Here is a 17,384-nt window from a genome sequence, read left to right on the forward strand (position 1 = left end):
AGGATGCCGGCGAACCGAGGGTCCAGCCCCAAATCTGGAACCTATAAACCCCAGACATCCCTGCAACATTAGGCACACTTCGTCTCATTGGCTGAGAGCGCCACTTACCCCCTTTTTCTCCATCACCCGCCCAAGTAATGTATACTTCCTGCTTTCCTGGCCGTTTCGGGCCAAGGCACGCCCTCAGGCCTCCGCAGAGCCAATGAGGAGGGCCCGCAGCACCACGGGTTACCGTTTGCCTATAAAAAAGGCGGAGGTGGACCTGCCTTTTCAGAGGGTTTGTTTTTGCTGTGTCTGGTCGGCAGAAAAGGGGGGAATGTAAAAGTGTGAAACTTAGGTAAAGCAGGACACAGGACAGCCGGGCGTCCAGACTGATGGAGCTTCAGCAGCTGTGACTCCGTTGGACAGAGGAGAAAGAGGGCGTCCCGTTGAGAGCGTCGGCAAACCGTGAAAAAGAGCCATCCCCAAGCCGCTCGGTGAAGCGGAGGTTGGACCCTGCGATGAGAGAAGAGGTGTCCTGCACCAACTCCCCTGAAGGAGGCCTGGGGGCCAGCGAAGAGGAGCTGGAGAGAGCATCGAAGAAGACCCTCCAACAGGCAAACCGAAAACGCTCCCCCTACCCTAAGAAGGACAGCCTCGGTCAGAGCCAGACGGAGGAGAGCAGCACGGGCAGCACCAACAGCCTCCTGCCGTCCGGACCCAAGAGGCTCAAGAAGAGCCCCTCGACCATCGTGTCGCTGGTGCCCACATCCCTCGGCCCCCGGCCAGAGCCGCCATTCGAGGAGCTCCACTCCCAGCGGGTAATTGCCAACGTGCGAGAACGCCAGCGCACCCAGTCCCTGAACGACGCCTTCGCCTCCCTGCGCAAGATCATCCCGACGCTACCCTCGGACAAGCTGAGCAAGATCCAGATCCTGAAGCTGGCCTCACGCTACATCGACTTCCTGTACCAGGTGCTGCAGAGCGACGAGATGGACGCCAAGCTGGCCAGCTGCAACTACCTGGCCCACGAGAGACTCAGCTACGCCTTCTCCGTCTGGAGGATGGAGGGGGCCTGGGCCATGTCCACGAGCCACTAGGACCCCTCTAAACTCATCTCATACACCCTCTCGTGTCCACACCTCCACCTCCCTCCCCCCCAACCCCCCAAACCCTCTGTCTGTGTTTGACCTCTGACCCTCTGAACCTCCTCTCTGCATGGTCTGGTCTTAACCTGTCCATCCAAAACCTCTGCATACATTTTTTGTCCCCCCCCTGTGCTGCATAATGTTTCATTTATCAGCTAAATATACGTCGCTGCAACCTCCCTCTCCTCTTCCCCCCCGACTGCTGTTTCCACTTCTTTGCCTCGTCTTTCCCTGAGTTTAGTCCAGAGCAGCGGGTCACGACACCGCGGCTTCTCAGGTAAGACCAGCACGCACAGACACACTCATATGAGATGATTTTAAAAATGATTTGCAGATCCAGTCGTGCACACAGAGTTTACTGAGAGTGATCTAACCTTAAAGCACCAGGAAGTCGCCGAGGAGCCTTTTAGCCTATCAAGTAAATAAATAAATACACGAGAAAATATATATATTTTTTTAAATTATTGACCTATTGACAAAAATGTCTCATTCATACCTGGGAGAAGACCAGTTTAATGTAGGTTATACAGTCTACATTTCATGGTATGAAAGAGTTTGCGTTTGAGAAATCAGCGTCTTTCTTTTCATGTTGATTTTAAAGATTTTAACCGTTTTAATTCCAGTACATAAGTAGCCCTAGTAGGCTGACTTTCATGAAAAGTGGATTTATACATGTCTCAATTGGGAGTTAATATTCTCCAATGATCTACCACAATTTTTTTTTTTGTTATTTCAAAGCAAATCTGAACAACTTTAGTCTAAAAACACAAAAACTGAAAAAAATTCTTGTTCTAAAATGTATTGTACGTTAAATTATAATATTTGTCGAAGGCTCTTACAGAAAATACGTCATTACAACTTTATTTTAATTTGTTTATATTACACATCTACCAGACAACGCAAAAATAAATTGTAGTCGCAACACACATGAAGTTTTTGTCACCGTATTTTCTTTGCTCATTAAAATTGATCAGGTTAATAAGAACTTGTTGCATGGATTGCAGAAAATATTCTCAAAATTTAGGCAAAATTCAACAACAACAAAAACAAAATAATTAAACAAGTTCCACTCCAACTAAAGTGAACATGTATCAGAAAATGTAAATCGTGAATATTGTATATAATGTCTGGGGGGCTGTGTGCAGGGCTTTGCACATACAAAAAAAGAGAGATAAAAAAGAAATCATTCATTCTCACTAATAGCTGTTTTCCTTGTACTTCAGTACAACTAAAAATATTTCTAACTGAACATTTTTTAATTGAAAACAAATATCTTCTATGAAAGTGTTTTTTTCTTGACAAACTGAATTAAACTTATCCCAACGATAAGCAACTCTCCTTAGTGCAGTAGCAAGACTCAAAGCTAGCAGAAAAGCCTCTTGGTTCTCCGTGTTTATGATCTAAAAAAAAAATAAAAATTAACCAGTATCTGCATCGTGATCTAACCTCTGGGGCTCCGGTGTTTGACAGACCTCTGATGAATTTAAGACAAATGTTTTCCTTCCACAATCTCCAGGGTCTGTTTTCTTTTTTCAACCACTTCTTAAGAGACACCAGATTCCTGTACAGGTACAGCACGAAACAAGAAAGGGAGAGTGAGGAGGGGGGGAGAAAAAAAAAAGAAAGAAAGAAAGAAAAAGCAGAGGCACATCAGTCCCTCTCCCCCTGCAGCCTTGCCCTCTTTCCTGGGGATCCTGTATCGTGCAATCAGGCCTCGCCGGGGCCCAGACTAGCAGGAACCTTTAGATTGGAACCAGTTGTGAGGTATTAGGGAAGGTGTGCGCACCAGGGTGAGGGTCAGGCTGTGCACGCCTGTGTGTGTGTGTGTGTGTGTGTGTGTGTGTGTGTGTAGCTTTAATTGGCTGTGCAGGAATGATCGTGTGCAAACAGCTAAACAGGAATACACTCATAGATGTGTTTTTTTTATTACTGTTATTTGCATCTATCTTAGCTTGCTTTTACTTGTTGTGGGAAAGTTGGAGAAAAGAGAAGCAGTAAAAAAAAAAATAAAAAAAATAAAAAGTACATTACAGCATTTGCATCCTATCAGATTAGCGGAAGCTGTGTTTCTGCAGCAAAATGATGACAGGCCAAGGTGACACGTTTCAAGCAGGTGCTTAAGCCAACGTCAGGCCTTTTTGGATGGCTCCAAAACACACACAGATTATCCAGTGCACGAGCCAGCGGCGTGCAAAGTTCTTCATACATCTACCCATAACGCTGTCCAGACGCACACGTGCAGCTGCCGGCCATGTGCTCGCTGCAGGTGTTCCTCTCCGAGTTACGTTATTAAACCTGCTGCGGCCTCCGGAGCAGACAGACACATTCAGATGAGTGGGACCGAGGGAGCCCGGCTTAAAGCAAGCGTCCTTGAACGCACCTCGACAATCACTGCCCGCTCTGCATCTTGTCACCACCTCTGTGGGGAGTGTTACGGATTGTCCAAGAAACACGTAACCAAGCTGGACCTGCAGTTCTGGAAAGACAAAAGCTTGGAAAGAGTAAATAAAAATATTTTACCAACAAAAAAATGAAGTATACAGGTTTTGAAAAAATTAGGAGACCGCTGCCGTTTTCCCCCAAAATCAGTATCTGCACATTTATGACAGCAAAGGACGAGTGATATGAACTACTTTACAATATTTTGTTCTATTTACTGCAACAAAGACAACATAGACAATAAACAGGATTTTGAAATTTTATTCACACTATAAAGGGGGGAAAAAAACATGTTATCCATTTAACATAAATGGTCTGTTATTAAACAGAATCCTTCTTGGTGATGGACCACTTATGTGACGTAGCACAACTTTAGGCTAAAGCTAAGCAGCAAATAATAACTGCATTCAATCATATTTTTTTTTAAATGTGTTGATATTTGTTGATGCTCTCCAGCAGTGGAAAACAGGGTAAAAGCAGTAGAAGTCAACCACACTGTGCGAGTTTATCGTTATCACGATAAATTACGTTTGTTAGTAGTGTCTCTCCCCGATTACGATAACTGATGCGATTATGCTAGCCGCCCACTTCCACGTCATTTTGCGTAACAAAGCGCTGACGAGGTGATAATCTGAGCCCAGCGGTCACGTGAAAGGTTGATGCAAAGCACGTGAAGACACTTTAAACCTCGGATTAAGAAAAAAATAAATTCAGGTTATTCTTCGACAATGCAATTTTTGTTGTTTTCGTCGTTTGTCACTTTCCTCAAATAAACACCTGAGATGGTAAAAACGTTGTTTGAAATTTGGGAAATATGTAGCCAGGAGTTTATGGAATAGACTCCTGGCTACATATTCTACACGTCACTCAAAAACATGCCAATACGTGGTAAAATCTGAGAAACTCAACAATTAGTTTCTCTGGAGCTGTGTCTGTGGACTTCAAGACTAACATTTTAATAAAATCTTTGTAAATTTTAGAAGTTTTTTTTTTGTTTTCTAAAAGCTGAAAAGATCAAGTCGGCGGTTTTAGTGCACGGTTGGTCTTCAGCGTGGGTCGTAAAATTAAATATGCATTCAGTCCAAGGCTATAAACCAGCAAATTATATAGTGGCTTTTGTTGCTTCGTCCACACCGTGTTTTTATTTGATTTGATCTGCATACAACACAAACAGTGTCCTCCATATTTTACGCAGCAACAGGAGCGTGCACGCTCCCAGCCGCGGTTTGCCGTGTTTTAATGAGCACCGTTTCAGGACATGTGGATGTTTGGCTCTGCGTGAGACTTCACTCCTGGGAGGATTGTTCTGTCGGAGCTGAAGAAAACAAAACTCTGTCCATTGTTTATACTATAATCACAAAGCTTCTAACTGCTCCTTCCTCTGCTGAAACTCCTGGCTGCACCCATGTGTGTGTGTGAGAGTGTGAGTGTTTTATACTTTTTGGAGAGATCGACAGTTGGATGCACTTCTGTGCATATCTCTGGCCTTCACTCCCGGCCGATCTGGGACCAGATGTAAAGGCCTCTGCGGCTCATCTGCAGATTTTTTTTTCCCGTTTTATTTTAAAAGCCCACGTCCAAAAGTTGTGGCTTCTGATAGTCATCTTTATTTTTAGGGATCCAAACTAAGAGCTGAACGCACGTGGGAGGGTTTTTGTGTTGTCTGCGTGTGTTCGTTGCTGCATGTGCGTGACTGCAAGGCCACAGGACCGAGGGCCAGAATGCATCGGGGTCTGTCAAACACATATCCCAACGTGGAACCAAAAGGCACGAATAGAACAAAATAAAACACCTTTTAGTCCGTACTAAAAGGAAAAAAGATCAGTTTGCATCTTTCGACTGAATTCAATTTGTGCTCTCTATTCTTGTTGCGTCTCCAAGTCAGATGTTTTTTTGTTTAAGCAAAAAAAAAAAAAAAAAAAGTCAAAGAGCGGGACGGATTTTTGCGGTCTCCACAAAACTGGACTATTTGTTTGTCTGTGCACACATTTCAAGGCCGTAGCAATTAGCCTTTAAGTCTTGACTCATTTTGGTCTCTTTTCTTTGCAGAAATCTCCACAACTCGGCATTCCACGAACTACAAACAGAAGTCGAGAAAATTCACTCGCACCTTTAAAAGATTTCTTCCCATCCTTATGTGACTCCTTCCTCTATTCCCCACTCCCCCCCCAATGTTCTTCTGGACGTCTGCTGGACTCATGACGCAGCGACGGCTGCTTGTGAGCGTGTTTCTGAGACTCCGTGTGGAGATGTGACATTGAACTGCAGAACATTTGAAATAATTAGAGTAAAAGAAAGAAAAAAGAAAAAAAAAAACAGCTGGCCTGAGGTGACAATGAAACAAAATGGCTGCTGGATGGAGCGCCTTCGATAAGACCCCGATGATAACCGTCATCCCCACTTTCTCCTCCTGACTCTTCTTCTCTTCGGATGACTCACGGCCTGACAGACATTAGGATGACTAATGATAATGGCACAGTGATGGTTAGAGGGCGGTCACAGCCAATTTCTGTTTACAGCTAAAATGCTAATAAGCTAATCGCTCTGGCTCTTGAGGCGGGAATCTGGTGCAGATCTCGTCCTTTTCGCTTCGCTGCAGTGACTGGGTCGCTCTCTTGGTTAGTCCTGAAGCATAGCTGCGCCTGGGTTTGGGGTGCGCGCACGCTGTTTTCCTCCGCCGCTCACTGCTTTATTCTGTTTCACACCACTCATCACAGTTCAGCCGACTGTTTATTTGATTAGCAGCTTGTCTGTCGAGGGCGAGCGCTGCAGCTTTAAAATATCTCTGCGAAAGCTTCATAAGGAAAAAATAATGCAGGGGAGAATTTCTCAGAAAGTGTGCCAAAGCGCTGTGATTACATGCAGAGCAGAGCAGATTAATTTGTAACTGTTGGACCAATTGCTTTTGATCATGTTCCTTTTGTACTTTTTTTTTTTTGTTGTTGTTGTTTTTTTCATTTGCTTTTCATCATTTGTCTTGTGAACAATAAAATTTTACTCAGCGCTGTATGTGCATACTGCATTTGTGTTACTCGTTTCCTTGCGGGAGTACAAATACTGGGACATTCTATAAATAAGAATATTATCAGAAGGTCATTTTTTGCAAACATATTTAAAAAAAAGCATACGTTATATAGGTTCATTACTCAGAGGGACCTTATTAGATATTTATTTCTGGTAATTTGTATGACATGGACATGTCAGCCCAATGAAACGTATATCCAAGTACAGCACATATGCTCATAATCCATGTATGGGGCTCCTTTGGCTTCATTTACTGCATCAATGTTGTGTTGCATGGAGGAGATCGGTCTGTGGCACTGCTGGAGGTGTTTAAAGAAGTCCAGGCTGCTTTATTAGTGGCTTTAGGCTCATGTGAATTGCTGGTTTTATTGGTCTCTTCGTCCTCTTCACAATACCTCATAAATGAAAGATACAGCCCAAGTCAGATGATTTTGTTGTTACCTACAGTTCAGGTTTGGCTCAACTTAAGGAAAGTGAGACTTGTAGGCCATGTCCTAGATAAGTCTGTGAGGGGCAGCTCTTGAAGTGTCAACTCCAGGCACATTCAACACCTCATCAATCTTCCCCAAACCTCTTAACTTTGTCCCTCCACTCAACTTTCCACTAATATGATTGGGTCAGCCTCCTTGTGGACCGCATCAGTGGCTGTCTCCTGGACAACCGCCAAGCCAGCAGCCTTTATCCTGATTGTGTAGGCCCTAACATGTCATCTGTGTATTAAAATCCTGTTTAATTAATATTACGGATTATTATTATTATTCACGATTTCTGAGAAACTTAAATTTTGGCTTCCATCACTGTAAGCCAACTGTAACTAATCATCAAATATATCCAGAAATAAAAGGATGAGCTACATCATGCCGTGTGCATCATACATATAAATTACACGTAATAACTTTGATGATTGTATGATCTACAGAGATGTATATAAAAAGACATTGCAAGAAATCCAAGTGGATAATATATTAAATGATAAAACACATACATACTCAAACAAATGTATATAAGTTATGTTTATTAAAAGATAGAAAACCAAATAGAAAAGTCAAAAAGCAGAAAAAAAAGAGAATAACACGAGTCACTATATACACTGTACAAAAATAAAATGATACAGTCAGTTATCACAAAACTGGACTTGGCCCACAGTTTTCTTTAAGCTCCACATGATTAAGGCCACCTTCACACAGGCTGGTCAGCGTCCTGATTCAGTTGATAATTTGGTCTTGAGGCTTTATTTCTGAGCTCAAATACAAAATATAAACTTTACGTTCGTTAAGACAAAAGGATAAGACATAAGACATGTCACGTCACTTCCACTGAAAACTATGTGGAGCAGCAGAAAGATGGCGGGCGCGGGCCGCTCTGTCCCCATCATGTGGTTTACACGTTTTCATTACATCAACAAGTACTGGAAAGGTGCTGAGCTGCATGTTCAATGTCACACACAGGAAAGAGCCAAACAGAAAAAGTAACAAACACACCGTTTTTAGCACCGTCTTAACTGCATTAGACACGCAGAGAGCACTTCAAAGACGCCAAATCTGAAAGCATAAATACGCCTTAATGTCAAATGGATCTGTTTATGCATCTGAGCGTTTGATGCTTTTTGACTGTTTGGAAAGAGAAAAGAAACTTTCGCGAAGGCTTTGAAGTTCGTCTTTTGGACATGCCAGGCCATGGACAGCACGTTTTTCTCATAAACTTTGGCTGCGGTCAACCTGTGTCCAATCGCGCCGTGTGCATATCGTCGACTATATATGATCAACCACCTCGGGTTTTAATGCTCCGTCCTCGCAGACAAAAGGCCTTCGTTTGGTCGACGCTGATACTGACAATAAACAGACCGCGTAAATTACAGATGAAACACGCGTCATATTGTCCTTATTACTATACAAAATAACAGAAAAAACAAAACAAAAAACACAGCAGGAATGCTCATCCACAGGAAAAGAAACACTGGTCCACTTTACAACATTTACAACGTCAAGGCTGAGATCTCTGAGGGAGATGTACAGTAAGTGCACTTTGTCTGGGTGGAATTGTCTTAAAAGGCTGTAAGCCTCATTGAGAATACCAGGATGTAACTCTTTTTTTTAATTGCATTTTTCTAACTGGGCACTATTTCTGACTAAATTCAGCAGTTTGGTCAGTTAGGATTACTAAAATTATTCTTTTTTGCCAAATGCAATAATATTGAGATAGATCATTTTTATTTTGTTCCTTTTCGTTCAAATCCAGAATTTTACAAGCATTTCTTTAGTACTTGGTAAGATCAACTTTAAACACATGAGCCGATATTTTGGGTCTCCGTCCACAAGCTTCTTACAAGTTTACTGGGATTTTGGCCTATTCCTCCAGACAGAACGTCTGTAACCGAGTCAGGTTTGCAAACCGCCTCGCTTGGGAATCAGTGCTTTGTGACACTCACTCTAAAAGACTGACTTTGCTGTCACTGAGATGTCCCCATAATATTTTTTCTCATGATGCCATCATTTCTGTAAGGTGCACTGTCCCCCCCAGCAGCAAAACATCCCTGCAACATGATGCCGCCTGCCCAGTACTTCACAGGTGATGGCGTTCTCGGGGTTTCAAGCTTCCCTCTTTTTTTCCCCTACATGGAATGACGATCATTATGGCCAAAAACTTTAACTTTAGCTTCATCCCCACCACAGGATATGTTTTCAATAATTTAGATGTTTGCAAATTGTAATCCGTTGCCCTTGGAGTAAAGGCTTCTTCCTCACTGAATGGCCTTTCACAGCATGTCAGTCCAAGACTTGTTCCACTGTGCATAAAGAAACTCTTTTTTTTTTTACCAGCTGGTCTGCCTTTATCCTCGGGTTGACACACACTTCTCACACTGAGACCCGATCATCTCAGGGACACAGAACGGGTCACATAACCTGTCTGCCGTGATGCCACACAAGGAAGCAGCGTGTTTGAGAACATCCACAGGTTTGCCTCCATTTAGCTCAGATGTTGCGACTTAACCAGTCAGAAACTAAGACATCATCATTTTGGCTTTGCCAAATAGAGTAAAAGCATCCCGATACTGGCGTATGTAAACGTATGAAGTTTAACTAAAGCAATGCAAAATTCCATCAAATTCAGGCATTGAGCAAATGTAACTAATTTCAGTAAGCCCAACTGACCTGAACAATGAAACGTTTAGCCTGATTTAATGTCAGACAGTGAGGAATAAGTGATCGTGTGTCTTTTTAGACAGAGGATGTAAATCCCTGGTTTAAACTATATACGATCTATACCAAGTGGTCACAATTCACTGGAGCTTCGTTCAAATCCATAACTGTCCTCCATAACATCGACACTCCAGCTCGCTTAAGGTATTAGCTCTAGGCTGTGACTAATGCCACCAATACGACCGTATTTCTGCATCTTTAAGATGTATTTTATAAAAGAGTGATGTGTCCTCTTTTATCTGTCAGGGGGTGATAACAATAACTGCAGCTATTTAAACTCCTGCTGCATGTGCTCTGCTGACAGGCCAAGAAAGAAAGAAAGAAAGAAAAAAAAAAGAAAAAGAGATTTAAGAAAATATGTGGACACAGAAAGCAATATGAAACATATGTATCTCAGACTCCGCTGTAGCTTCACTCTGGGTCTCTTGAAAAAAAAAAAAAAATCTCATGCTGACATCCACAGAAATGTGGGCCACATGTCAAATAAATGGATATTCAAATGAAGTAAAAATAAGAACAAACAAAACTGTTTGATTGTCGTCACGCTTCACATGCTTCTTGTCTAGTTGCGGAACCATCACAGTGCAAGACGGTCAGAATAAACTGACCTTTTTTTTTTTTTTTTTTTCTTTTTTCCTTCTTCTTCATTCGATCTTTGTCACGTGCAGAAAAACGGATCACCGTTCACCTGCCGCCGTCCCGCTCTGCCGACGCACCGTCTTTTAAAATAACTAGAGTCTCAGTGGTCTGTGCAGGTTTTCGCCGCGACCGGTAATTTGTCATCTCCGCTCACGCTACATCATTTAGCACCAGGTCTTCATTATTCATAGTTTGGACAAGTTTTTAACTTTTTTTTATTTTTTTTAGTTCTGTGATCAATGTCCCTTTTGGGAAGAGGCTGCAGAGATCTTCTGAGGACATGAATGAACTCTGTTTCTCATGTTTCTGAATCGGAGCGGTCACGCTGCAGCCGGCAGTAGTGCAGGTTTGCATGTTCCAGTGATGATCCAGATGCATAGCTTTATGTGTCCGTGTGTGTGCATGTTTCCACTGAGTCTAGGTCCAAGGCATCCTTTTTTTTTTCTCCCCCCTTCACATTCTTTCAAGTGGTTTCCTTTAAAGCAGAAAGAAAATGTTGTTACACATAAATTGCAATGCTGCTGTCATGTTTAGCTCGTAGATAATTAAGAGTTTTGTGTCCAATTTGAGCTTTCGGGAGATTTTAGAGGATGTAAGGAACGGCATTCAAAATGTATTCTTTACAGTCTGTCTGCCTTGAGCAGTTGCTGTAAAACTAGATTTAAGTATTTTAAAACAAAGCGAAAATGACAGAGTTGACATTCTAAGCCGTCTGTAGCATCTTAAGTGAGTCATTAGTTTGGTTAGCATTACTAAAAGAGAGTGGCCTTCGTGTATCTTCCATACAGAATAGAGATCCTCACCTAAACTGAAACATTTCCAAAAAGATTGTAAACATTTCCGAACTAACAAGCTCCATTACAGACAGAGGTCGACCACTCAAAGGGATAAAACTGCAAATCTGTAGTTTTCTGTTCAGGCTTCCTGTAACCTGCTAGTCTGGTTGTCTCTGGATGATCTGCCAGATCTGTCTCAATATGCTACAAAATAAAGTTCATTTTTAAATAACTTCATCTCTGTGCATCCTCTGAATTCACTTATAAACAACCGAGACTGCCGGTTGGGAAAGGATCTGATTTTTCAGTAGGATATTATTAGGATGACCAGCGGATTTCTTGGTGCAAGACTAATAGTAATCACGCGTATTTTTACCTTTCTGACGTGAGGGAGCCCATGGACAGAGAGGCGATGGCGGTGACTGCCTCGCTGTCTGAGTCTCGCCTGAATCTGTGTCTCTGTGCCTGCAGGTAGGACAGATCCACGGTGGCGGCTGAATCCCTCACACTCTGCCAGAACTCACCTGGGAGGGGTGGAAAAAAGATGGAGAGGAGGAAGGAAACAAGTAAGGAAGAAAGAAAAGATTAATGGCCTCAGTCTTGGTTTCATTCCTGTTTTCATTCTGAACTGCTCCTTGAGGGGACGCGCCTGAACTACCAGAAAGTACGGCTCGGTGTTTGATCCACTAGATGTAGATGTTTGATGTGAATATAAGCAAAGACTGCGGAATAAACAGCCCCTGGTCTAAATATCCGTTTTGATAATTTCAGAAATGTAAACTCAGATTCAGTCTGTTCTCTGAGGGCTCGCAGTTCTTTGTCGCACAATGGGGGGAAAACGCAAAATAAAAAAAAAGAAAGAAAGAAAGAAAAGAAGCTCAGCGACTGAAACTTTGTTCCCCTATTCCCCTATAAGTGTGTGTTTTCTGGCTGAGCATGCAACTTACATATACTTCACCCCAGGCCTGAATTATGGGCTTAACATTCCTGTGGCTATTCAAATATTTTTAATTAATCTAATTTGGTTGGGATAACATTTGTGTGCAATCAGGAGGGGATGTTGCGAAGGTCGTGTGCCAGAGAAGTGTTTGAAGATAATTGGAGCCAGGGTAGCTGTGTGCGAGTGTGTGTCTGTTTTGTGGGACGGCTGGAGGGATGGAAGACCGGGATGGGAGGGAGGAGAGGTGATCAGGGAGCAGAAGCAAAGAGGTCAAAAAGTGTTAAATAGAGTGAAAAGAGGGATTGCTATGAATTATTGAGAACAGCAACATGCTGTTGAGTAAAAACTAGACGGGAAAACTATAAATCATTAACATCGAATGTGTTGTTTAAGCTTTTTATGCCCATATTAAAGATGACTTGAAAACATCATTTCTATAAGGTATTTATGGGCTGACCAGTTACAGGGTCTATATTAACGATATTTGACCAGACATTATAGGCAGGCACCTCATTCAGCACCAATGAGTATGAAAAATATGGCCAGAATAAATCATCTACTGAAAAATATTTGTTGATGCAAGCCTGTAGATTCCCTTTCAGCCGACTGAGGGAAATTTATCTTCAGCTCCTATTTATTGTGACAGTTGTTGTACAAATGATCTGCAAGGCTTGGAGTTTCTTTGTTTGTGCCCCAGACTCATTACAACAGAAATTACCCAATCAGTGCTGCAAACTCTGCAGTGGATCGCACTATGCCTTACAAAACTATTCATGGCTCTTTTTCACATTTTGTCACTTCGCAACCTCAAACCTCCATCTGTGCTGTTGGGTTTGTCTGGGATATACCAGCTGGAGGATCATGATACATGGTTTGGACTGTTTGTTTAGAAGCGAAAAAACAAAAACAAAAAAATACATTCAGCCCCCCCTCAAATTAATATTTGTTAGAACTGCATTTTGCTGTAATTACATCTGGAAATGTTTACGGGGATTTCTCTACAAGCTTTGGACATTTACAGGCTAAAGTGTTGGGCAACGTAGGCTAGCAAGATCATCTGTGAACAGAAATAGTTTTACCTTCAGTCACAGATTTCCTAGTTCTGAATAAGTCTGAACTCTGCTGGAAGGTCCACCTCCATTTTTTACAGTTTCAGATGGATTGAACAGTGATCATGTCCAAAGCTCAGGATATTCCTTTATAACCTTACCCCAAGTTTATCTTGGTCTTCATAATGCTGCTTGTTCACTAATGCACCAAAAAATCTCAGAGGCCTTCATAGAGCAGCTGTATTTAGACTGCTATGCAATTAAAATGTAAAAAGGTAAGAATTCTTTACCAAGGCCCTGAATCTGAGCACGTTTACACCAAGTAGACTCAACAAGTTTGCTTTATTTGAACATTTTCCCCTGCAAATCTTATTCTTTGCAGTAAACTTGATGTTGTTTCCTCACCCTGAATCTGGACGACTCTCTTCAGAGAGTGCACTGCGTTCTCACAGGGCTTTTGGTCCAGGAGCGACTGGGACAGCGGCTCCACCTGCGACACACCACACCATTAGTGATCTGGGGACGGGATGTCTAGGTTAAGACCCGGGAGGAGATGTGACGCATCTTACCTCCATGCCGAGCAAGGCGCTGACGCAGGCTTCAGAGGCGTCGCAGATGGCTTTGAGGTCGTGGCCCCCCTCCAGAGCGAGGACGACCCTGCCCCCGGCCAGTGACATCAGCTGACGAGTCAAGAAGCCGAAAACTGGCAGAGATCAGAACCAAGAACGCAGAGGTTGGTTGAAAAGGAAACTAGAATGCAGTAAAAGGTTCACATAGCTCGTTCAAACTGGTGATTTTTAAGCTGTCCTCGTGTCATGGTTATGTGAACATGACAGATTTATGTCATGAAAAAAAAATTATGTCAAATAAAATTGAGACACAGGACAAGTGACTGTATTGAACTGTTTTTAGAAACCCAGCCTTATCTCCTGCTGAGATTAAGATGCTGTGTGTGGATGAGAGCCTGGCTGCTCCTTACGCTTGGCTGTGACCGTGTATCCTCCCAGGGACGGCGGGTGCCCTTCGACCGGCATCGAAGCCGGCGGAGACCAGGACCACGTCAGGGGAAAACTCGTGGGCAATGGGCATCACCACAGCCCTGAAGACAAACAGGGAAAACTGAGGGCTGTTAAGCAAATCCTTCATGTTTGACAAGCATGATTCTGAGGGAAATCTGGGAGCTCTAACATTTCAGCAGGTGCTCCTGAGAACAATTAGGAGTAAATAAAAGACAACGATGTGTAAAAAAAAAAAGGAAAAAAAAAGGAGAACTCGTAATGGGATTGGATTCCTTTCAGATGGCAGCACAACAACGCTAGAACATAGGGTTGTTGAAGTGATTGATTTTCTACTGGAGCGTCCATCCTGTGAGGGCATCTTCTGGACTGTTAACTACAAGCTTTTACTGGGCCGAACACGCCCTTCCATTTGAAAATGATGAAAAGAAAAAAGTCATCAAAGGCAAAGCTCCAAGTGCCTGATCTCAGCTCTCCATCCACCGCTGGAAGACAGCCAACCTCTAAGAGGTGGTGCACCTCCCAGGTGTAAATGTGTGCAACTGTTTGAATGTGAAGCAGAACCCTGATGCTAAGAGAAAAAAAACCTGTCGTCGTTGTGATTGTCTATCCATGCAGCTGGGAAAAATAAAAGCAAAGACCAGACTTGAGACAGGTGTCAAAAACCAAACATGTTCTTTAAAGGGACAAATACTTGGTATCTCTTATCTGAGCAGAGACCACTTTCCAAGCTTCTCTACTCTCCATCTTCCTTCCTCTTCTCTCCTGCTGCCAGTTATTTAGCAAGAGCGCGCGGCCCATGCCGCGTTTGATTCCTTCTTACTCGCTCTTTTTCTCTCAGCGGCAGTTCAAAGGCATTTGTGTGCGTCTGGTTCCTATTAGGAGCTCGTCCCTCTTCTCACGTCACTGACAGCCAGCCATCTGGGATCCATTGGGCCTAATTACGCCGCCTTTGGATTCCCTAACAATGCACCCCCCACTTCTTCTCCTCTCTTCAGCTGTATTCTCCTTCCCTCCATAACTTCATTGTTTGTCAGTAACTGGGGGGGAAATGAGCAGGCATGGTCCTGAGCTACCTGTGAGCGGACGCACCTTAGATTCGGACCATTTTAAAAAGCAAGTATGACCTCATGGCTCTCCGGGGTGATGTGCTCTCTGTTGATTGTGATGGGAGTCCCAGCCGCCACAATCAACCACAGCATTTCGTCTGCCACTAATACACACCCCAGAACAGACGTACACCATCAACAGCAAAGATCTTTTCCGACTGAAAGAGACACAAAGAGTGTAAGACACCCTGTCGTCTAAATTACATATGCATATCGAGCCAAAGAACTGGGATATGATCAAAGAGACTTAACTGCATTAAGGTCAAATCATGATGCAGTTTTTTTTTTTTTTTTACCCCACAGCATGCTAGTCACCACTAACTGACACCCTTGGGTAACAAAACAGTGCCAACTTGAATCATTCAAACATAAGGATTCTTCTTTTCTCTAACGCTCATCAAGTTATTGAGAAAACCTGCTTGAGCCCAGAATCCTCTGTGACAAAAGTCCTGGACCACCAGAAGGCTCCTCCTTCAGACAGCATGATGTAGGTTTCATGGCCAAAGCACAAAACAGTGCAGAATAGGCTGTGGTTAAACTGAGGAAGTTTTACACATGAAAGCACTTGCAATTTCCTAAACTGGGTGAAAAATACTGAAGCCAGACGCCTGCTCAGGAAAAGGACCCGTTGTTTCTTAGTTGGGATCCAGAACTCCAGTAAACACTGGGCACGGTGTTTTCAAGGCAGCCTATTGGGTCGATGGGATTTTACCAGTATGGGTTAGCTCATTAGCATCTTTCCTGTGATGAGGGGCCCACCCACTGTGTCTGAAGCAAGCACCATGAAGAGCTCACATAGCGTTTTATTCATCTGGTGGCGAGCCAGTGCTGCTGACAGATGCATTCTGTTTTCATTACAGCGCTGCGCACCACCAAACCACATTCATTTGGGACTAACAGCTTGAATGAAGCGGAGGAGTTGGTCGCAGGGAAGGTGTGCTATGGTAGCCCCTAGGTGTAGGGCTTCGCATTCAACGTGTCAATAAGTAGCTTTTGCCCAAACTGGCCTCTATTTAACAGCGGTGCAAAACTGGACTATATCCAATATGTGTACAAGTGATAATGTGATTTAAACAGGTTCTGCATTGGCCTCGAGTGGTACTGAAAGATAAAGGTATTAACGCTCACGTTCAGCTGCATGCACAGAATTTATGTTCAGTGTTGTGGGTTTAGGGACCACCACCATAAAGAGGGATTGTTATGCATTTAAAACTCGTTCAGCATTATAGATGTCTGCTTCCCAAACAAATACCACCAACAGCAGTATGCAAACTGAACATTGTTTTACTCCAAGTATTTAAACTCCATGAGTGTTTTCACATTTTATCATGTTACGACCAGTCATTGATGTTTTTTTTTACATGGATTTTATGCGAAAAAGTAGCAGAAAACTGAAGTGCATGGAAAGAGACTTGTTTTAAAAGGTTTTATAAACAAAAACACACAAGGAGGAGTTACAGTGTCTCTAAACATACATTTTCAAGCTATGCTGAATATTCTCAACTGGATTTGGTGTTGGACTTCAGTCTTTTCTCACTCTTGAATGTGTTTTGGTCTAAACCTTTCAATTCTAGCTCTGACTGTATGTTTACGGTTGTATTCCTGCTGGAGGGTCAGCCATCTGCCCAGTTTCAAGTCTCTTGCAGCAACCTAAAACGGTTTTCAGTCAGGATAGATGTGTATTTGGCTCCATCCATTTTCTCACCAACTGTGACCAGCTTCTTTGCATCTAGCCAAAAAATAAGGCATCCCCACAGCATGATGCTGTAACCAGGACGTTTCATGTTGTGGTGTGCTAGTTTTAGTCTTATCTGCCCAGATCAGCATCTTCTGTTCTCTAATGTTCTCTAAAAAAAAACCTTTGAGGCCTTCAGAGAACATCTGTATTTATACTGAAGTCACACACAGGTAGACTTCAGTATAAACAGCATACATTTTTAAATCAGTTGCGTTTACTGAATTTTGCTATTTATTTAGAGTAAAAGGGGCAGTACACACATGCAGACAATTTTTTTTCTTAACTGAGCAACTAAATGCTGAAACAATAAGACAGATTTTTAAAATT

The 17,384-nt window shown here is 42.8% G+C and overlaps 2 protein-coding genes across 2 annotated transcripts in view; one reads left to right on the forward strand and one right to left on the reverse strand.

Moving 5' to 3' along the window:
* Positions 1-259: 259 nt before the first annotated feature.
* Positions 260-6,586, forward strand: twist3 (twist-related protein 2). Its single transcript, XM_012870481.3, has 2 exons — positions 260-1,404; positions 5,616-6,586. Exon 1 carries the CDS (start codon positions 501-503, stop codon positions 1,077-1,079), a length of 579 nt encoding a protein of 192 aa, XP_012725935.2. The 5' UTR covers positions 260-500; the 3' UTR covers positions 1,080-1,404; positions 5,616-6,586.
* A 1,000-nt stretch (positions 6,587-7,586) lies between these two features.
* LOC105931735 (histone deacetylase 7) overlaps positions 7,587-17,384 on the reverse strand; it is a 59,078-nt gene continuing 49,280 nt past the window's right edge. The window contains 6 exon segments of the mRNA XM_036151877.1: positions 7,587-10,904; positions 11,582-11,729; positions 13,600-13,684; positions 13,764-13,897; positions 14,174-14,222; positions 14,224-14,293. Of these exon segments, the coding sequence (XP_036007770.1) occupies positions 10,883-10,904; positions 11,582-11,729; positions 13,600-13,684; positions 13,764-13,897; positions 14,174-14,222; positions 14,224-14,293 (508 nt within the window). The 3' untranslated portion in view covers positions 7,587-10,882.

This window comes from Fundulus heteroclitus, chromosome 20 (genome assembly GCF_011125445.2).
Source record: "Fundulus heteroclitus isolate FHET01 chromosome 20, MU-UCD_Fhet_4.1, whole genome shotgun sequence".
NCBI classification, from domain to species: Eukaryota; Metazoa; Chordata; class Actinopteri; order Cyprinodontiformes; family Fundulidae; genus Fundulus; species Fundulus heteroclitus.